The sequence below is a fragment of the Thrips palmi genome, unplaced genomic scaffold, assembly GCF_012932325.1.
Source record: "Thrips palmi isolate BJ-2018 unplaced genomic scaffold, TpBJ-2018v1 HiC_scaffold_6, whole genome shotgun sequence".
In the NCBI taxonomy this organism is placed as follows: Eukaryota; Metazoa; Arthropoda; class Insecta; order Thysanoptera; family Thripidae; genus Thrips; species Thrips palmi.
This window is the reverse complement of record NW_023144633.1, coordinates 6,951,788-6,973,250: the sequence shown is the minus strand read 5'-3', so window position 1 is coordinate 6,973,250 and position 21,463 is coordinate 6,951,788. Positions and strand designations below refer to the sequence as shown.

The 21,463-nt window shown below is 57.0% G+C and overlaps 2 protein-coding genes across 2 annotated transcripts; both read right to left on the bottom strand.

Moving 5' to 3' along the window:
• Window positions 1-6: 6 nt before the first annotated feature.
• On the bottom strand, window positions 7-4,330 carry LOC117651653 (serine/threonine-protein kinase PAK 3). The gene is made up of 8 exons (XM_034395852.1): window positions 4,047-4,330; window positions 3,523-3,692; window positions 3,059-3,222; window positions 2,707-2,972; window positions 2,433-2,619; window positions 2,211-2,336; window positions 1,794-2,126; window positions 7-1,698 (listed from the first exon to the last, which is right to left on the bottom strand). The coding sequence occupies exons 1-8, from the start codon at window positions 4,226-4,228 to the stop codon at window positions 1,543-1,545; spliced, it is 1,584 nt and encodes a 527-aa protein (XP_034251743.1). The 5' UTR covers window positions 4,229-4,330; the 3' UTR covers window positions 7-1,542.
• A 7,059-nt stretch (window positions 4,331-11,389) lies between these two features.
• On the bottom strand, window positions 11,390-15,051 carry LOC117652014 (cytosolic carboxypeptidase 6-like). The gene is made up of 7 exons (XM_034396639.1): window positions 14,837-15,051; window positions 14,549-14,660; window positions 13,379-13,470; window positions 12,332-12,442; window positions 12,147-12,259; window positions 11,517-11,711; window positions 11,390-11,463 (listed from the first exon to the last, which is right to left on the bottom strand). Exons 1-7 carry the CDS (start codon window positions 14,872-14,874, stop codon window positions 11,390-11,392), a joined length of 735 nt encoding a protein of 244 aa, XP_034252530.1. The 5' UTR covers window positions 14,875-15,051.
• Window positions 15,052-21,463: the final 6,412 nt, after the last annotated feature.

The window sequence follows — 21,463 nt, the reverse complement described above, 5'->3', positions numbered from 1 at the left end:
TGGTTCTTTTAGTCACTTTATTTAATACTCCTTCCATCAAAGACATGGTTCATACAATCCAGAGGATTATTAGGTAAAATTTCTCAATGAATAATAATCTTCATTAAAAATAAAACTATGATCCATTTTAACACAACTGTGTCAACAAAAAAAAAAAACAGACCAAAACTTGTAAAACTCTTATCTAAAAAAAATTATCATAAAAGAAACATTTCATCAATATATGCACCCTGTAAGTTGAGACACACGCTGATAGCACACTAACATATTATGTACATGACATTTTATACACTATTTCCTCCAGAGGATGGCACTAATTCCCTAGTACCGCCCAGTTCCTAAGTAAGCAGTCTCTAACTAAGAAGATCCTATAGTCTGATCAATAATACATGGACGGATGTTCCTCAGCCCACTTAGGTAGGTTGGTGTGACTTAAGTATCAAGTACAAATGGCTACTATGTAACTACACAAAATCACTGATGCAACAATTAGGTTAAAGAACATTGGTCGAAAGGGAAATCACTTCAGTTCATCAAGGAGATCAGGCAGGAAGTAGTAAAATGTGAAAAGCAAACAACTGCAGAACATCCGTATAAAAAATAGGACAGCAAAAGAGGGAAGACATTCTAAAATATTATTTCATAAAACTTCTATAAAATATATGGAAAAAATACAAATCTTAAAAATATAATCAATAAAAAGCAAAACCCATAAGGTAAATAATGAGCACATGTTTAGATCAATCTGTTGCGAAAGATTTTTTTTTTCTAAGTGCACAACAGGAATGTATCTCTTTTCTTTTAAACATTTCAGACTATCCATTTCTGGGAATGATTAACATAAATATTTCCTAATATCAACATTTACAAAGAATACGTGGCTCAAAAGTCAAGAATATGAGACAAAATAAACAAGGACAGTCAACAAGTTTGAAGCACACAAATTCGTCACTCAATGAAGTTCAAAGTGGTCCCACAATTGAAACATAACACAGTTAAGTATGACATTTGTGAAACTCACATTCACAATTGTGTTAAAGAAAAAAACTAAAAATTCTAATTGGTTACTTAAATAACATAGCCCATCATGCTGTGATGAATGATAGCAATCTGATTGCTTTCATATCTAGAGAGTCGTATATATTGTGGGTGTATTCGACTAGACCTGAATTCATTACCCACTCTTTATACAAACATGACAGATTGGACCAGGCTGAAAATACATCACACCACAAATACTGCAAGTAAACAAGTGAAAATACACAAAATGTACAAAATTGTAATCAATTATAAACTAGCGGTACCTATTAAAAATGAAAACAAGCTTCCTAAAGCAGGTACTGTTATGGCCATTGGGAGCCCCATTAAACACTGCTCTAGGTAATACTTCAAATAACAATAACTTTATATCATTTAGGTATTAAGAAATAAAACCACTAGATTAACATAATGCAGACTTGTGCAATGGAGAAGAGGGGCTGGTAACTCAGGTTGTGTTGTGCTGAAGTGGGTTGTCTGACAAGTTGGTTGATTGTTGTTGGCTCAGAAATAAGTTTTGCTTAATATTTTTTGAGCCGCACGAATTAGAGGAGTTAGTGAGCTGAGCTTGGCACAATCTTGTAAGAAAGGATGCTTCAATAACTCATCTGCACTGGCTCGTGTATCAACATCAACTTGAAGACACCGGTCTAAAAAGTCCTGGAGGGAAATACACAAAAATCAACTCATAGAGAATGACACTTGGACAAATGAAACAAATTTCCAGTAAATTGTTTTGTAGGCAACAGCCTTACCTGTAACTCTGGGGAAAGGCTGTCCCAACGCTTAATTTGAGGTCTGCCAATGGCAGCTATCAGGTAGAGTGCACGAAGCGGTGTCTCTTTCAAGTATGGTGGTTCTCCTTCAATCATTTCAATAGCCATTATTCCCAAAGACCATATGTCAACTTTACGTCCATACTGTTTCCGAGTCACAACTTCAGGAGCCATCCAATATGGAGTTCCCACCATTGTTTGCCGCTTTTCATCCCCAACAATATTTGCACTGAATCCAAAATCAGTGAGCTTCACTGTTCCATCAAGACCAAGAAGAACATTGTCAGATTTCACATCTCTGTGTATAATGCCCTGAAGAAAAGGAGAAAACTGGAGTTGAAAATAACTGACAAAGTCACAGTCCACACACAATTGTTCTGCATGCAGAATTCAAACCTTGGCATGCAGGAAGCTTATAGCCTTCAATACTTCTCGACAGACTGCTGCAATTTGCTTGTCTTTCATTACAGTTTCAGTAACAACATCTGTCAATGGTCCTCCTTCTAACAGTTCCATAATAACCTGAGGAAAACAGAAGAACAAGTAAATTAATTACTGAAACACAGAAGAAAATATCTGCTGTCCACAAAGACATGTATGAATCATGCATTTACTTACCCAGAGATGATCATCTACTAGGTAGGCATCCAGGAAATTGACTAAGTTATCATGATTAAAATCTTTCATGACTCGAATTTCATTAAGAATAAGTTCTTTGCGGGGCTGCTTTGACAAATCTATGTCCTTGATTGCAACCTTCTGGTTAGTCACAATATCTCTAGCAATAGAAACTGTTCCAGATGCTCTGAAATGGAAAAAAAAGTGAAGGTGTTGCAACCGGACATGTCTAAGTACTTCAAAATGCAAATGCAATAGTTGTTTAAAGCCTTACCCTGCACCAAGTTCAGATTTCATTTCAAATCGCCGTTTTGGGTTTCCTTGATTACAGATTCTCCTCAACTCAGCATAAACTTCCTCCTCGTTCAATTGATCTATGGAACGGTCATCTGTTTTTCTCCTCAAAACTGGACTCTCATTGTCACTATGGCTGTCAGGTAAAATTGGATCAGGAAGCGTTGAAACTTCCAGTTGCAAATTCTTCAAGCTCTCTTCAAGTGCGTCATTTATCAGTGTGCAGTTTGATGCTTCCTGGTCATCCTGCACATTAGAGTGTGTTTTCAAACTGTTCCACAACACCCCAAAAGCAAAAGCACGAAAAAAATAAAAAAAAACAATTACCACACCTTTTTTTCAACAATGTACGTAGACCGATCAAAAGCTTCCCCATAGTCAGACTGAAGAGATGATCGAGGTGTAGCTTCTTCTGAAGAGGAGCATGGTGATACAACCCTGTCAGTACCGTCACTGAGTATACTGAGTGTCAGGTTATTGCAGCCCTTAGCACGGCCTATGCAACAGAAAATGTAAATGTTGGGAAAATGAAGAAAACAAACTTGAGCCTGTCTACAACTAATGGATGACCAAATCAAAACGCACTCCAAGGTCAATTAGTAAGCAAATTAGCATTAATTTATGCCTTACCATCAGGTAATAAACCTCATAATCCAAGCCGCTTGCAAAAATACTAATTGTTTAAAAAATTAATTATTGAAAAATGATGTTTGCAAAGTGCCAGAAGCGTAGTAGTCTTAGAAAGCCCAAATAACCCACAGTGGATGAAACACCATCAATTTTATATTGAACCTACCCAAACCGATGTTTTCTCCAAGAATTTTCTCAATTTCTTTTGATTCCTGCTCAATAACTCGTTCTGTTGCTAGAGGTTTAAAAGTGTCCGAGTGCCGTTTCTTGATAGAATAATTATAAAATTTGATGGCCTGAAGAGCAGCATTTGGATTCTCATCTTGTTCTGCTTTCCTGTAAACGAATTCATTATTGGATGAAGCTAAATAACACATGTAAAAAATTTTGACACGCCTAGGGAAGTGACCTTCACTCTGGGAAAATTTTTAACAGGACAAAGGTAAATTGCTCTAACAGAGAGTATTTTTTAAAAGAATGTCTTCTTTCAATTATTTTATATTCCTGCATCAAAATCATGAAGGAAAACGATGCTCTGGGAAGAGTGACAGAACAACAGGTGAGTCACAACAATAACATAACCTCACTACAAGAATTCCTTTAATGATTAAAAAGATCAAAATTTATGACATCCCTTTTGAACGGATGGCCAATTTAACACTTATACTTACAAGATCCTTATCAACTTACGTTATTTGTGTGTTCAAAAGCCTGAGCCAGGGCGTTGGGAGGCCCTCTAGAAGGCCAGTCTCTTTATTTCTACTAACATGAAATTCATGAAGTACGTTAGTTGGTCGACCGATTTCTGTTGGGCCCTCGTTAGCATGCTTCTTTTTGTTGGAAGAAAAAAACTTAGAAATTGACAAATTCATTTCTAACAACTCACAAAACTCCCTACATAAACAACAACTTCAGCAGTCGACGCTAATCAAAAAAATTAAGCGAAGTCCCCCCCCAGGAGGTTCGATTTCGATTTATGAATCGAGAGCCTCTTCGAGACATCTCGATTGTCTCGACGGCGGATTGGGAGGGAATTTTAAACCAGCGGCGAGGCGCAGCAGCGACGTGTTCCTCTGGGAGTGCGTATCACACGCAAAATTCGTCGCAAAGCTTCGGTAAATTTATCTCAGGAAAATTGTGCCTGACTCTAGGTTACACCCTCCCTCCCCAACAACATTGGTTCCCTGACTTTGAGAAACGGATAAAAGCGGATTGGGTGGTGACTCGTTCGTAATCAACAGTGTTTTCCAGAAGGCAGGACATTTGTGGCGATGTTTGCGATCGATACGGCCCCTCTGCCACGCGGCACTTCGCGGCACGCGGACGCGGCGCGGCGCCACCCTCGCCAACATCGCCAACAACAAGGGCGGCACGGCGAAGCGGCGAAGCGGCGAAGCAGGGCAGGCGAAGCTAGCGAAGCTCGGCGCACTCGCATTTTGCGGCCGGGCGGGACAGGTTGAAGTTGAAGCGGGGGCGGAGCGCGGAGCGACGCGACCCGGAGCAGGGCGCGCAGGGCGAGAGAGAGGGAGAGAGGGAGAGAGAGAGAGAGAGAGAGAGAGAGAGAGAGAGAGAGAGAGAGAGAGAGAGAGAGAGAGAGAGAGAGAGAGAGAGAGAGAGAGAGAGGGAGAGAGGCGGTCGATACCGACGCGAGGCTCACGCGTGGCGGGCGGGCGGGCGGCAGGGGCGGGACTAGGCGTGGCGGCGGGGCGAGTGGCCGACGGGGGGCCGCGAAGGTAAAGGACTTTACTCAAGCGACTCGAGAGCTTTAGCGCGTCCCGGCGGTTGCTGTGGCAACTATCTGCCGCGCGGCCGGCCCGGCGGGCACCGGCAGGCAGGGCGGCGTCAACATTCCTCTTTATGCAGGGGTGGGGGAGGGCGCGGAAGGCCGACGCCGAGCTGACGGCCCGACGGCCGCCGCGGCCGTGCCGAAATCAGATAGGACGCCACGCGGGCATTAGCCCTTTGGACCTGCCTGGGCGTTAGGGCAGGTTCGGCGGACGTGTGGGCTACACTGTGGGAGGAGGGCGGCGGCTCTTTTGCAAGACTACCCGAGGGAGTTGAACAGGTTCGGCCGTCTCTGCGACGGCGCCCAGGAATCCCCAGACCTTCCCTGTGCGAGTGAAGGGCGTACCATGGCGCCTACCCGGCCCACAGTGGAACAGAAACCGGCGGAGGCGGCCAAAATTCTAGACGCGTTTTGAGCTCCAGAGTCGCTAAATGGGACTCGAACCGAACGTGTGACCCCACCAATGGATTGCTCTCAGGACGAGGAATCCATTGGTGGGGTCACACGTTCGGTTCGAGTCCTGCTTAGTGACTCGGGAGCTCAAAACGCGTCTCGAATTTTGGCCGCCCCCGCCGGTTTCTGGCCCACTGTGCGGCCCCGCTTCTGCCATTGCAGACAGCGCCGACAGGCAAAGCGGCCAAATTGAAACGCCGGCCCGGACTCGTCCCTCGGCGGACGATGGACGGCGGACGATTCCGCCAGCTGCCCGTTCTCATATTGATCGCGTGTGCTGTTGACCGATGACCCTTACAACCCCTCCAATATTGACCATGCCGTTCTGGCAGCGCCACTAACAGTGAGGTAGCAGGGCAGGGTGTACATGGAGGGTGTCTCGTGCCCGGGCCTCGGGGAGTGTTTCGCCACAGCACACCCGAGGGCGTAATCACAGCGAAGGGCGGCGAGGCGGACCAGCGGCGCCGCCCCTCCAGTGCAGATGCACAGTGGGCCAGAAGACCGGTGGAGGCGGCCAAAACTCTAAACGCGTTTTGGGCTCTAGAGTCGCTAAATATGACTCGAACCGAACGTGTGACCCCACCAATGGATTCCTCGTTCGGAGAGCAATCCACTGGTGGGGTCACACGTTTGGTTCGAGTCCTGTTTAGCGACTCTGGAGCTCAAAACCTGGCCGGGGTTTTGGCCCACTGTGCAGTGCCCTGCCCACCAGGCCCTTCACAACCCTCCCTTCCTGGCCCCGTTTTGCACCCGGTGGGTAGGCAGCCCATCCGGCGCCGGGAAGCACGCTCTGTTGCAGCCGGAACAGGCCGAACAGGCGAACGGGGAGGGGCTGAAAGTGGCAAGAGAAATGGCTCTGCCAATACCCCGCGCGGTGAGGCCGTGCAGGCCGTGGAGCGAGCCGTGGAGGCCTTTCTTGGAGGCCTTCGTTGGGGCCTTCTTGGAGGCCGTCGTGGAGGCCGTCGTGGAGGCCGTCGGGGTGTCCGTCGTGCGCAGGCTTTCGTGGGGGCCGTCGTGAAGGCCGTCGTGAAGGCCTTCGCGGAGGCCGTCGTGGAGGCCGTCGTCGAGGCCGTCGTCGAGGCCGTCGTCGAGGCCGTCATCGATGCCGTCGTGGAGGCCTTCGTGGAGGCCGTCGTGGAGGCCGTCATGGAGGCCGTCGTGGAGGCCGTCGTGGAGGCCGTCGTGGAGGCCTTCGTGGAGGCCGTCGTGGAGGCCTTTTGGAGGCCATCGCGCAGGCGTAGTTCTCTGCAAACTCCACACACCCAAGCGTGGAGAATTCCTCCGCACCAGGAAAGTGGAGTTGTCCACTCTTGGTTTGGCAGTGGAGGCGCGCCGGCAGTTTTTGGAGTATTCCCGACGTCCGCGCCAAAGTGTCGCTGGGAAGCCCGAAGCCCGGCCGGCGGGCAAATCTATTTAGCCAAGCGGCGCCGTGTCGTGTGTACACACTGAGGCCGTAGCAGTGTGGGAGCGGGCCGCCGCGGGCGGGACGGAGGGGCCGGGGAAGGCCGGCGCGGTCCCCAGGCCCCAGGCCGCCGCCACTCGGGGGCACGACGGCCCGCCGCAAGAGGCAGAGGCCGGCGGCTCAAGGCGATTATTGTAAACGTCGTTGACAGCGCGCCTCCGCCTCCGCCACGTCGGCCGCCACGTCGCACAGTGGGCCAGAAGACCGGTGGAGGCGGCCAAAACTGACGCGTTTTGAGCTCCAGAGTCACTAAGCAGGACTCGAACCAAACGTGTGACCCCACCAATGGATTCCTCGTTCGGAGAGCAATCTATTGGTGGGGTCACACGTTCGGTTCGAGTCCCATTTAGCGACTCTGGAGCTCAAAACGTGTCTAGAGTTTTGGCCGCCTCCGCCGGTCTTATGGCCCACTGTGCGTCGGCCGCCACGTCGGCCGCCCCGTCGGGGCTGACATGTCGCCCCAAGTCCATTCCGCCCCAAGCCTCGCCTCGCCAGCCCCAAGTCCGAACCCAAGTCCGGGACGACTCCCGATTGCATGTCCGTCCGTGCCATTTCGCCCCAACTTTTTCTCATTGACTTGTACTTCTCGTCCACCACTACACTGTTGACTTTCAAAAAATAATCGGAACAAAACTATATTAAAAGATGTATTAAATTCGCAATCGCCTTTCATTTTCTTCACAAGGCGATGCTTCGCATACTTTTAAAGGTGTGATGGCGTGATGGGTGATCGGGCCGACGAAAGAATGAAGAATAACAGCTTTTCAGAGACGTAACATATTTTATAAAAACAATATTGAGCAAAAAGGAAAACACACAACAGCCCGTCTAATGTTCGACGACAATCCAAAACGCACTCCCTCCAGCAAAACAACAAAGAAAGCATTCGCTCGTTGAAATGAGCCGAAACGCGTTTCACCAGAAGATAGATAGCGGCAGGGGGGCACATTATCTCTGTGGACGGATTTAATTAAATCTTTTTATCCCCGGCGAAAACAAAAAATGAAGGCGTGATCGCGCGCTCCCCCCACTCTCGCGGTTCGTTCCAACGGCCCCGGGCCCCGCCCTGTTCTCCGGTTTCCCGGTTTTGGCAGCAGAGGTATAGAAAAAGAGGAAGTGGAGGGGGCAGTACCCGCGACAGACTTGAAGCAAGAAGCGGAGACTGGTGACCGGAAGGACGTGAAGGGGGTGAGGCCTTGGGGGTCACCGGGTCGCAAGTAGCGCGCTCCCCGCCACGCCGCGGGCCACGCCCTGCTACGGGTGTGCAGGGCCCTGCCAGGGCGCACAGCGCGCACAGCCCGCAGCATCCTTGCCCCGCACTGTTGCTGCCCCCTCCCTGACTCCGGAGGGGGCCTCCTTGCAGCGCGAACCAGCGCGGGGTATCGCCGCGTGGCGCCCCCTGGCGGAGTGCCCCCCACACTGGAAGCCGCTGGAAGCTGGAAGAGAAGGACCGAGCCCCGCCCTTCCCGGATGCTGGGGGCGGTGGAGGCCGCCGGGGGCCGCTGGGGGCGGTGGCACGGCTGGCCTGGCCTCGTCCGGGACCCGGGACTCCGGGACCAGGGACCCGGGGGCGGGCGGGGGCCTGGGGGCCTCGGACTGGGTCTGCCCGGGCTAGGTCTCGGCGGGGGCGGAGCCGCCATGGTGCTGCATGTGCTGGCATGATGCTGCCCCCGACCCGAGCCCCTCATCGGCCGCCAGCATCAGCCCCCCAAACCGCCCACCGCCCGCCACTGAGGCCGAGCCGCCGGGCAGACGAGAATTTGGAGCGACATGCTCGCGGTGCCAAGCTGGAAAACACCAGACTGCCTGTCCGGATGTCTGCAGGCATGCTGGCATCGACCTCATGGCCGGCGGGGCCGCCGTGGTTCGCTCAGCCCGCGGCAGAGGATTCGCTGATGAGTCTTCTCCGCGACCGTTCCCTGGCGGTGCGCACCCTGATGCGGGGGCAGGAGCTGGCCGCGCCGCCCTCGGGGCCGACCGCGCCGCCGCCGCCGCCGCCGCCGCCTGCCGCGGCCTCCAGGCCTCCGCGGGCCAGCTGGTTGAAGTCGATGATGGAGAGCAGTGGCGGAGGCGAATCGCCGCCGGGGGTGGGGTGCGGGCCCCGCTCTGCCCGCTCGACGGGCGCGGCCGCGGCGGCCGCGGACGACGCGAACCAGGACGACGAGATGACGCCGCCGCCGCCCACCTGCAAGACAGAAAGAAAGCTGTTGCTGGAGCACGCCGAGCTCGCCACGCCGCAGCCCGAGGGCCGCCCTTTTCCCTTTGCCGCGAGTTCCGCCGGGGCCCTCAGTCTAATCACGCAGCCGCTGCGGGCTTTCCTGCTTCCTCCGCCACTCGGGACGTGCCGCGCTGCCGCCCTGCCGCCCTGCCCGGCCGTCTTCACCAAGACCCCTTCAGACAAGGCGGCCAACAATAAACACTCCGGCGCCAATACGTTGCTTCCGCCTTCGGCATCCGGTTTTATCGACAAGGGCGTGGCGGGGCCGGGCGTGGTGGGGGAGGGGTGGCGTCGCGGCACGGCCGTGGCCACGCTGTGGCACAGCAGGGTGTGGCCCGGCCCCAGCGCGCCCCAGCGCGGCCCCGCGCAGCCTGTAGCGCCAGCAGCTCCAGCATCAGAACAGAAAAACTACGGGTGGGGGGCACACGTGCAAGTCCCTACCGCCTCCTCCCCGCCGTGCCTGCCGTGCTGCCATGCCGCGCTGGCTGGGGCCGTGGCGGCCGCCATGTCTCTGTGCTCGGTGCTGGCGGTGCACAGTGGGCCAGAAGACCGGTGGGGGCGGCCAAAACTCTAAGACGCGTTTTGAGCTCCAGAGTCGCTAAACAGGACTCAAACCGAACGTGTGACCCAACCATTGGATTCCTCGTTTGGAGAGCGATCCATTGGTGGGGTCACACGTTCGGTTTGAGTTCTATTTAGCGACTAGAGCTCAAAACGCGTCTAGAATTTTGGCCGCCCCACCGGTCTTCTGGCCCACCGTGCGCCGTGTCTCTGTGCTCGGTGGTGGCGGCGGTGGCGGCGGGCGCCTGAAGTCTGGAGGTAGGCCGTCCCGCAACACACGGGCGCGCCCGGGCGTGCCTATGCCGCCATCCGCAGGCTGAGCACTGTACACTGTACGACCCGCGAAAGTCAAACTCAAACGAAACTCCCGGGGAAACGTCGCCGGCGCCCGAATATGAGCACTCTGCACTCAGACTGGCAAACCGGACGGCTGCATTCGTCATTCGCAGTCGAGGGGATATTGAAACTTGTCGCCGCAGGCTGTGCAAACTTAACATCCCAGCGTGGTTGTTGGAGCTAGTACGTCGCAAACGGCTTAAGTTAAAACAGTCATGCCTGAACAAATTAAATTTGGAATTGAATTTTGATTCGGAGTGGTGCTGCTGTGCATGATCATTTTGAAATATGTGGTCGTCTGCGACCTATAGACACCAGCAATCGCAAAAAAAGCGAGGGGTCAACCACTCTGGTAATCGTGTGAACTTCGTCCAGTAATCAATCGTCATTACGTAGTCGTAAAACCTGGCTATTTTCGCCGTTTTTATCGGATTTTGTTTTTTTTTTCTTATGAAAATAGCCCAAAAATGCTCTTAGCTGGTCAAAATTATAGTTTTTTGAGTACTTTGTAGGTGATCACTGGTAATCAGAAATCCTGTGTAGCTGAGTATTTCCTTCTCTAGTGTCCAATGTAATGGCTCTGACCCCCTGTAACTTATTTTATTATTAAAGATGTTTTATAAAAAAAAGGGGTGGACCCCTCGAAAAAAGGTTGAGTTTGCAGCCCCGCCCTCGGCATGGGAGCGTCGTACTCACTTTCCTGCGGGCGCGCGGCGCCCCCGGCGGGCTGGCGTGCCGGGGGGCGTACCTGCCCGTCCTGGGGGGGCTGCGGTGCGGGTGGTGGGGGCCCCGCGGGGGGCTGTGGCTGGAGCGCATGGGGCGCGGCGGAGGAAACGGCCGCCCGGCCAGGAAGTACGTCTCGGCGTCCTCGTCCTCGTCCTCGCTCGACGAGGTGATGACGCAGTAGCACTGTACCTGCGGCGCGGAATGGGGAAAGGGGTGAGGGACGAGTGGAGCTGCGAAAAGACAAACGGAGATTCGCGAGGGGTACCTCACTTCGTCTAGTCAGTGTACACCCCTGACTCCAGTCACTGCCTCGTTTCAGTCTAATCACTGAAAAAGTCGGTCAAACCACGTAAATTTGTCCCAATTTTAGTATTTTTGCAACGCATTTCGTGATATTTTCAATCTAGTCAAAGTGGAAATTGAGTATAGTCACCAGTCAGTGTACACCTGTTTTCGAAGTGAGGTACCCCTCGGAGATTCGTCTCGTTGTTCTACCTGGTGGGGTCGGAGCTGCTCCACGCGACCCCCGGGTGTCCTTCGCCGGGGCTCTCTGCTTGGCCAGGACCTGGGACCCAGGAAGAGTTTTAAAAACCCTGCAGTAAACGCTGAACAACCTACTTTGTTCCGGTTTTGCTTCCAATTTGTCGAAGTTTTCCTGACGCCTACTGTACCTGGACCGGCGGCGGTGCCGCGGCCGGCTGCGCCTGGCCCGCTTGAGGGCGCCGGGGGAGGCGGGCAGCCCCACGGGGATGACGCCCACCACGTGGTAGTAGTCCAGGTAGGTTCGCGCCACGTTCCGGCCCAGGCGGTAGTCTGTGCGCGCGTCAAGGACGCTCCGTCTCTCTCGCACTCGCGGCGCGTGCCGCACGGGTGCGAGAGAGACGGGGCTCTCTGTTCGAGATCGGCCTGCTGTCGGTCAGGCCGCAGCACAGTGGGCTGGAAGGCCGGCGCCGGCGGCCAGAACTTTGGACGCGTTTTGAACTCCAGAGTCGCTAACCAGGACTCGAACCGGGCGTGTGACCCCACCAATGGATTCCTCGTCCGGAGAGCAATCCATTGGTGGGGTCACACGTCCGATTCGAGTCCCATTTAGTGACTCTGGGGCTCAAAACGCGTCCGGGATTTTGACCGCCTCCACCGTTCCTGTGGCCCACTGTGCGCAGGGTTGCGAGTTTGCGGGTTTCCTCGGATCGGCAAACCCGCAGCACTGCGGCGAGCTACGCCAGCTACACTGGTGAAAAAGGATACAGCCCTCCTCGCTGTAGTTGAGGAAGTAGGGTGGGGTGTCCCGGCGGTAGCCGTGCAAGGAGGCGAACAGCGTGTAGCAGTTGACGGAGTCCTTCAGCGTGGCGCACAGGTACCTGGAGGCAGAAACCCGCCTTTGGCTTTTCGGTCGTTCCTTTCACTCCAAGTTCCGTTTCCGGTGTGCCGACCTCCGCGCCGTGCCAGCCTTCTTGGGGTCCCGGTTGTACATCGTGTCCAGGGAGTTGAAGTCCTCCGCGTTCTGCGCCAGCAGCTTGGGGTACACGATGTGGCGCTCGTACCTGCAGGCAGCCAGCCGAGTGATTCAGAGGAGTCGTTTCGTCGCCCTGTCTCTCTCGCACTCATGGAGCTCTCCGTAAGGGTGCGAGAGAGACAGAGCGACAAACCGCTCTTCTGAATCCCTCGACACGCGTTGAACCGAGATGGAGAGGCGGAGAGAAAGGGAAGGACAGCGATAGAGAAGCGGATCTCCGAGCCGCTCGCAGTGACGTCTCTGAGAAGACAGCTGGCTCGTTGCGGCGAGGCAGGGAACGGGGTAAGGGTAAATTGTCAGGGGGGGGGGGGTAAGTTTCTCCGGGGTAAGAGGAGAGCATCCCAGGGGAATTCGATAAAGGGAGCGCAGGGAGGGGCGCGGCGGGGAGAGTCGGGACCGAGATGTTGTCAAAGTCTTTCAAACCGAATGGAACCCCCTCCCCACCCCCCTTTCCACTGAGACGTGCTCGGCGTCCCTCCACTAAAACTGTCGCTCACGCCAAAAGGACACAAAAAAGGGCGAAAGAGAAAGGAGGCGAGGACGGCAGATAGCGGCACTCGAGAAGATGAGATTTTAGCTCGGATTATAGTGTGCGGCACGGCGGCGACACCGACACGCAAACGGGCCTTTCGACTGTGCGCAGCCGCCGCCTGACGATACTGCGACTTCCACGTCGGCGACGTCAGAGAGCACATGAGCGATGAAGCAGGGTCACTGGGGGCACGGACGACGCACAGTGGGCCAGGAACCCTGGCGCGGCGAAAACTCTCGACGCGTTTTGAGCTCCAGAGTCGCTAAACAGGACTCGAACCGAACGTGTGACCCCACCAATGGATTCCTCGTTCGGAGAGCCATCCATTGGTGGGGTCACACGTTCGGTTCGAGTCCCATTCAGCGACTCTGGAGCTCAAAACGCGTCCGGGATTTTGACCGGTCTTTCTGGCCCACTGTGGGATGGACGGACCTGTACACGTCGTCGTAGGAGTTGCCGTAGATGAAGGCGCCGTGGAGGCTGGTGTGCGCGTGGATGTCGAACACAAAGTCAAGGTGCACGTCCTGAAACAGAAAAAAATAACACTTTTAATGACGTTAGTAGAGTTTCAGCTGTTTTAGCCTCGCGACCACGCCGCCGCGGCACAGCTCGACTGCGCGACCATTTGCACAGTTTCCCGTGCTGCTGGCACTCTGTTACAGTGAGGGTGAAACCTCCCCGGGGCCCTCCAGCGCGCTTCCAGCCCTTCCAGCGGACTGATTCCGAGAGTCGTTCTCGTCGCTCTGTCTCTCTCGCACTCATGGGGCGTTCCTAAGGGTGCGAGCGAGACAAAGCGATGAAAACGGCTCTCGGAATCAGTCCACAGTGCAGCCTGTCCGCCAAATTCAGCGCCAGGAAAAACGGGCGCGTTTCACAGCGTGCTGCCGTTCCGGGTAAAGTCCCAGAGGAAGGCAGTTCCTCGCCCCTCGCACGGCAATGAGTTGGCTGGCACTGCAGGCTGAGAGTCCCTTTCGTCGCTCTGTCCCTCTCGCACTCATGGGGCGTCCCGTGTAGGTGCGAGAGTGACAGAGCGACGAAAGCGACTCTCGGAATCAGTCTGCCGCCGCCGGCCGCGCGTCGGCCCGGCCAGCGAGCGCGGCGCAGCCGTGCTCCTAACTTTTAATGGCACAGCCGCCCGCCTTGATTCCGGAAGATCGTTTCGTCGCTCTGTCTCTGTCGCACTCACGGGGCGTGCCGCAGGGGTGCGAGAGAGACAGAGCGACGAGACGAGTCTTCGGAGCCAGGCGGCGGTGAAAGCGCGTCGGCGGCTCGCTGGCTGGCGCTGTCTGGCGCTTGTGCGTAGTAATCCCGAGACATTCCACTCCACACCGACAGTCCGACAGTGCGCACACTTCAGGCGCACCGCCTGAATACAGATCTAAACGGGGAGTTCCCAGCGCAAACACGGACTTTGCTCCATTCATGGTGGGGCGGCATTTTTAAAACTAATGCCGGTATGAAAATGAAGACCTCAAAGAGACTCTGGAGCACTCCGTCCAAAGATTTGCCTAGAACACTTCTTTTTCAAGTCGCCAAACAGTTGCTGCACCTTTAGTATACCGAAACCCGTTTTCAAAGTCGATGCAGTTGTCTCACTCTCACCTTCCGCTGGTTGAGGTCCGCCAGGAGGTTCTGCACCGCGTCCAGGGTGGGGTGCGACAGCGGGGTGGCGTCGATCCAGCCCCGGTTCAGGTCCAGTCCCAGCAGCGAGCACCTGGCACCGGTCACGCTACGTGTCAGCAGACTGATTCCGAGAGTCGTTTTCGTCGCTCTGTCTCTCTCGCACCTGCAGGGGACGCCCCATGAGTGCGAGAGAGAGCTAGGACTGTCGGACGTCAGCTCTTTTCTTCTCTTATCTCTTTATTTTCTCGTTTTACGACTGCGACTCACTTTTGGTTCCCCAGGAACACGCCGTCCGGGTTCATCATGGGCACGATCTTGAAGATGACGTGGTCGCGCAGCAGCACGGCGATGGGGTGGCTGCCGGCCAGGAAGTCGATCAGGCCTGCGGGCAGAGCAGGGGCTAAGGTGGAGGAAGGTGGGCAAGGTGAGGCACTCGCAGGGCAGAGAGGCCATGCCAGGCGACCTCGGCACGACCTTGGTGCGACCTTGGTACGACCTCGGCTCGACCTCGGCACGACCTTGGTACGACCTTGGCTCGACCTTGGCTCGACCTTGGCGCGACCTCGGCACGACCTTTACCCTGAAAAGGGGGATCTTGTCCGTGACGGCAGCAAGAGTATTTCATTTCCACAATGAATATACGCCGGGCTCAAGAGTATTTGGTACAAGTGATAAAGAGTGACTCTAACGACAAGAACCCACTTTTCAGGGTGTTGGCACGACCTTGGCACGACCTTGGCACGACCTTGGCACGACCTTGGCACGACCTTGGCACGACCTTGGCACGACCTTGGCACGACCTTGGCAGATGAAGGACGACGGCGCCTCGCCGGGGTGCACCCTGGCCAGGATGACGACCACCCTCTGGTTCAGTGGGGCGTCCATGTTGGACGGCGCCGTGATGGTCAGCACGTCCAGGCGGCGGTGTTGCTGCGCAAGTCACAAACACTCAACACATTTTTGAAAAACAATTAAAAGTGGGGAGGCAGTATTTGATCCTTTGAACTGAGCCTTACCAGCGACTCGGCGAGGACTTCCCTGCGCACGTGGGGGAAGCCCCGGCGGTCCAGCTGCTCCAGGTGGGCCTGGCAGCGCGAGTACGAGTAGGGCCGGCACAGCGCGAAGTGGTACACCTCCTCCTCGCGGTCGAAGGCGAACGTGAACGACAGCACGTACTGGTTGCGGTGCTCCGGCGAGCGGTAGTAGTACACCACTTGGTTGGGCAGCCTCTGCCTGCAACCCGCCAGGGTCCCGTCACACAGTGGGCCTGAGGACCGGTGGAGGTGGCCGAAATTCCGAACGCGTTTTGAACTCCAGAGTCGTTAAAGGGGACTCGAACCGAACGAGTGACCCCACCAATGGATTCCTCGTTCGGAGAGCAATCCATTGGCGGCCCTACACGTTTGGTTCGAGTCTTGTTCAGCGACTCTGGAGTTCAAAACCCGTCCGTGATTCTGACCGCCCCCACCGGTCTTCTGGCCCACTGTGCGCCAGGGCGGGGTTCTGATTGATTTTCAAGCCGGACCCCAACTCCAGTTTCACCAACTCCCGCCGCGGCTCGGCTCCGGCTTCGCGTTCGCGTCCGTTTGGGTGCGAACTCTGGCTTCCCATAGTTCCCGCCTTCCTCCAACAATGCGCTTGGATGCTGGAAGCCGAAACTAGCGGACCAAAGGACTAAAGCTCGCTAAAGCTCCTTACCACTTGGGCCTGGTGGTCGACCGCACGATGGGCGTCATCCCGTCCAACAAGTGGTTCTTCTTCTTGCTCATGTTGACGATGTTGAATATGACCCTCTGCAAGCAGGCCAAGCAGGGGCACAACATGAGCATGGGCGTAGGGCAGGGCGAGGGGCGCGCGGCGCGACGCAAAAAGTGGTGTGGCGTTCGGGGAACGCGCCGTCATCATTAATGCAGAGAATATTGAAATATGTGGGAGGGAATGCGACTCGGCGCTGGATGCTGGATGTTGGGCCGTGCGCTGCCGAGCCTGCCGGCGACAGCTTGTTACACCCCGACCCTTCAATACCCTCCCGCGCTCACACACGCTCCACGCTCCCGCCACGCTCCAGCCACGCTCCTCGCGTGCTTGTCCCAGGGTTGTCCCCTTCTCCAGAAACATACGGATTATACGCCACGAGCGCCGGGGGCGGCGCGCTATTGGCTTAATCATGCCTCCCCCCTCTCCACTCCCTCTCCACCCCCGACCCACACCCCATCCCCTGCCTGCAACCCTTCACCAACTCCGAGGCGCTCTCGACCCCGCCCCGCCCCGCCCCGCCCCGCCCCGCCCCGCCCCGTCGAACGGCTCCAGCATCAACTCGGCTCGCTGCCGGAGTGCTCGGAGTGCCGGGGCAAGATGCAACCAGAGTGCATGCATTGCAGTGCGGCGTTGCCGCATCGCCGCGGCGCCTCTACTCCGCTAATTGCTTTTTAGTAATTATTCCTTTTTTTTGGTTGCCGTCATTTGTACTCCGAAAGAGCGAGGGGCGATACTCCGTCCCCCGTGTGGTGCGAACAGGAGTGGCGGTCAAAGAGGGCTTTTGTTCTAGACTGGAATCCGCGAGGTTTCTCCAGCGCCTGCAGTGTAGGCAGCCCGGGCGCAGCCGAGTCGTCGGGACTGCATTCTGATCTCAGTCAGCGAGTCCGAATGCTCTCCGTTCTAGCTGCGCTGCGATATGTCACTCAAGCCACGGGTAGGCTTCGCTGGACGGGTTCAAGGACGGGTCACTTCACCCGCATGCTCCCTGGAAACTCCCCTGGAAACTCCCCTGGTGGAAGCTATCCCTGGAGACTGCGGCGTCGGAGAGCTTTGCGTCTGCCACGCGCGTGCAAAATGCAAAATGAAGTTTGACGTGTGCATTTGGAACGTCCCTCGCCGCCCAGTTGTTTTTTTTTCTCGTTTTCTATCTCGCTGCTTTGTTTAATGTCTTGCTATAGCTCGCCAGCCCCGCGTCGCGTCCAGGTCGGAAAGAAAGGGCGAACAGCGGACTCATTCCGAGAGCCTCGTCGCTCTGTCTCTCTCGCACTCATGGGGCGGCCCTCGGGGTGCGAGAGAGACAGAGCGACGAAAACGACTCTCGGAATCAGTCCGCAGCACTGTTGTGGAGCGACGTTGAGTTATAGGACCGGACCATGCTGGACTCGCTCGACTGGACTGGAGCGGCACCGCGGCACGAGCCACACTAGGGACCGGCCCCAGCCGCCCCAGCAGGGACAGGCACTTCCAAAAGTAGCCCCGCTCTCTGGAGGCCCGGCCCTGGCTCGGCCGCGGCGCTGGAGGCTTAGGGTGCCGTTGAAAGGGGGACGAACGAGCTGCTAAACTTTGTGGAAGTCCCCCGGTCCCTCCGGCGCTGCCTTCGGCTCGCCCTCCCCGTCCACCAGGACGTTGACCCCGCGCTTTTGGGTCGGCCTGTACGGGGTGCTTTCTGTCGGATTCATATCAGCTGAGACGCGTACGGTGTACGGCACTGCCACGGCACTGCGAGGGCCAGTGCTGGCCTCCCCCACCCTCTCCCAAAACTCCCCCACCCCACCGGGCTCCCCCACCCCTCATTCAAATGAGTTAAAAAAGCTGACCACGAGAGGGGTGCGGAGGGCCGGCTGAGCAGCGCCGGGGTACAGTCTGTACAGTCACCCGCAAGAGACGAGTACAGTGCGACACGTGCGCCACTGTTAAGGCCGACCCCCCGCGACCCGCGTCATAGCCAAAGCCGAAGTTTCCGCGCTGATGGAGCATGTCCTTTGGCTCCAAGTTGGGGCAGGAACCCGACAGGGAGCCCGACAGGGACAGGCGCGGCTTGACTGAGCCGTGCCAAGTTCAGCGGCACCGACAGGCCGACAGCGGACTGATTTGCTTTCGCCGCTCTGTCCCTCTCGCACTCACGGGGCACAGTGGGCCAGAAGACCGGTGAGGCGGCCAAAACTCCAGACGCGTTTTGAGCTCCAGAGTCGCTAAACAGGCCTCGAACCGAACGAGTGACCCCACCAATGGATTGCTCTCCGGACAAGGAATCCATTGGTGGAGTCACACGTTTCGGTTCGAGGCCTGTTTAGCGACTCTGGAGCTCAAAACGCGTCTAGACTTTTGACCGGCTGTACCGGTCATCCGGCCCACTGTGCGGCCCTTTGTACGCCCTGGCCGGCCGGGCTTGGGCGCCGAGGCGGCGAACCGCCATTTCGCCCCGGGCCGCCTTTATGTAAAATATGGAGACTGCAACGAAAATGGCACTAGCGGCGGCGGAATATTCGATGCCGCACAGGAGAGAGGGAGAGAGGGGAGGGGGAGGGGGAGGGGGAGGGAGCGAGAGAGAGAGAGAGGAGCCCGGCGTAAAGTTGTGTGTGGTAGGCGCTGGAGCGGCGCGCGCTCCGCGGGGCTGCAGGCCGCCTCCAGAACGGCGCGTTGTCTCTCTCGCACCTCGGCTGGCCCGAGCGGCCCGCTCGGCCCGCGCATGCAGGGAATAGAGCTCGCGAGCGAGGGGCACAGCGCGCGTATCATGCCGCACAGGAGATGGCGGGTGGAGACCTGGGAGACCATGGCAGAAAGAGGAGCCGGCAAATCTGTGTGTTTCAGCGCTTTAGCGCTTTCACGTTTCGCGGGCTGTTCAGAGTTTTCGCCTTCGAGAACAGCGCGTAATCCCCAGAATCCCGAGCCCGTCGGCCCGCCGAGTGGAGTGGAGCCCCCGGTCGCGAGCGCCGCCCGGAGTCGGCGGCCCGCTGGAGCCCTGCTGGAGCCTGGAGAAAGGGAGGCCAGGCAGATCGATGTGCAATTTCCAGCTTCCAGCGCTTCCAGCGCGGCATGCGGCGAGAGTCTCGGCCTGAGTACGGAAGAGAAAGCCCGCAGCCGGCGAAGCCCGCGAAGCCCTCCGACGCTGATAACGTGATTTCCACGTGAGCCGAAAAGAGTTCCCGCGGAGTAGAAAGAACAGTGGCGGCATCAACGCCCGCCCTCTCTTGTCTCGCTCTCCTTTTGAGGTTCGCAAGGAATGAGGCGAGGGAACGCCAGCAGGTGCCTTGCAGCAAACAGTGCGAACAGCTGACTCTGCCTGGCTGAATTTGTCCGGTTTCTCTCTTTCGAAATGCCGAATGGCCACGCCGATGCGGAAAACACCCCGCGTTTCTGCCGAGCAGACTGATTCCGAGAGTCGTTTCCGTCGCGCTGTCTCTCTCTTGCACTCACGGGGCGGCCAGTATCGGTGCGGGAGAGACAGAGCGACGAAAACGACTCTCGGAGTCAGTCTGCTGGCTGCCGCCATGCTGCCGCAACGCATCAATCCGATGCCCCCGATGTCATGATCGCGCAGCGGGGTGCAGGGCGGGGGACGCCCAGCCCAGCCCGGCCGCAACGCCCGGCCCGGCCATCGCCGGGATCCGGGATTTGGCGCGGAGACGTGCGCTGCAGCGATGGGGCCGGGCTGGGGCACAGTGGGCCAGAACACCGGTGGAGGCGGCCAAAGTCCCGGAGGCGTTTTGAGCTCCAGAGTCGCTAATATGGACACGAACCGAACGCGTGACCCCACCAATGGATTGCTCTCCGAACGAGGAAGCCATTGGTGGGGTCACACGTTCGGTTCGAGTCCCATTTAGCGACTCTGGAGCTCAAAACGCGTCTGGAGTATTGGCCGCGTGCGCCGGTCGTCTGGCCCACTGTGTGGGGCCGGGCTGGGGCCTGGGCAGTCTGCAGGCTCGTCCCGAGGAGTCGCTCTGTCTGCGTCGCACTCCAGGGGCGTGCCGGCGTGCCGCGGCGGTGCGAGGGAAAGGGAGACAGTGAGGGAACGCTTCGGGGTCGGCGCGGGGGCGCGGGTCGAGAAGGGGAGGGGGTGAGCGATTCCCAAGCAGTTTCCGCGGCCTCGCCCGCCGCGTTCCGACCGATGGTCCGATCCGCGGGCGGAGCGCGGAGCGGCCACTCTGGAAAAGTTTGGTGGAGGGCTGGGGGCCGGTTTGTTCTTCCAGCGAGTGGGCGCGGCGCACAGTGGGCGCGGCGCACAGTGGGCCAGAAGGCCGGGGGCGGCCAAAACTCTAGACGCGTTTTGAGCTCCAGAGTCGCTAAATGGGACTCGAACCGAACGTTTGACCCCACCAATGGATTGCTCTCCGAACGAGGAATCCATTAGTGGGGGTCACACGTTCGGTTTAGCCCACTGTAGGGCGTCGGCGCGGGGAAACAGTTTGAAATTGGCGCTCGGGCAATCACTCGCAGGGCCCCGGGTGTGGCGGTGTGGGGCGCAGGGTGCAGGGGTCGTTATAAGGGGGAAATAGAAGGAGATGAAAGACGGCTCCTCCCGGCAGGGCTTGAAGCCTCCAGGCTGGAGGCTGGAGGCGCCTGGAGGGGCGCAAATGGAGTAGGCTCTCTGTGCCCCCGCTCACGTCCCGGCCCGACCCGGCCCGGCTTGGCCTGTTTCGCAAACAACCAGTGCAGGAACCACGTAACGGGCAGACGCCATGGCGCAGTTATGATGGTATCACGCGTCGAGGCCGCCCCGCCCCTTTGGCAGGGGGTGCGCCGCCCCGCCGCCACGCCGCCAGGCAGCCCCCCGGCCGCGCGCCGCCACGCCCCGCGCTCTGCCCCGCCTCGAAGAATAGACTTTCCGAGTGTCAATGTTGCCTCGGCAAACACGGAATGGACTTTACTTGGGCGTCGCTCCGTCTCCGTCCGCCTCTGCCGAACGCGCCGGTCGCGAGAGAGACAGAGCGACGGAGTCAGTCTGCTGCTGCTCACACTGCCAGTGCACCTCCCCGGCCAGACCTTTCCCTTCGTCCTTTGGCCGCCTTTGCCGGTGCGCCGATGAGTAGCAGTGCCGCCCTCTCGCGACTTCCGGGTCGTTGCCGCCCTCCTCCCCTCCCCCTCCCCTCCGCCACTCGAAAAGCCGCGCCTCGGCCCTTGAGCCCTCGGCCCCTC

Bases quoted from the DNA above. Each gene is read 5' to 3' on its own strand.
- LOC117651653 (XM_034395852.1), bottom strand. From the start codon at position 4,228: ATGAATTTGTCAATTTCTAAGTTTTTTTCTTCCAACAAAAAGAAGCAT. The intron at 3,693-4,046 runs GTAAGTTGATAA...ATTCGTTTACAG, and splicing joins CTTTTGAACACACAAATAAC to GAAAGCAGAACAAGATGAGA. The intron at 2,973-3,058 runs GTGTGGTAATTG...TCTAATGTGCAG, and splicing joins CGTACATTGTTGAAAAAAAG to GATGACCAGGAAGCATCAAA.
- LOC117652014 (XM_034396639.1), bottom strand. From the start codon at position 14,874: ATGATGAACCCGGACGGCGTGTTCCTGGGGAACCAAAA. The intron at 12,260-12,331 runs GTCGGCACACCG...TTCTGCCTCCAG, and splicing joins AAGGCTGGCACGGCGCGGAG to GTACCTGTGCGCCACGCTGA. The intron at 11,712-12,146 runs GTATCCTTTTTC...ACGCGCGCACAG, and splicing joins CAACTACAGCGAGGAGGGCT to ACTACCGCCTGGGCCGGAAC.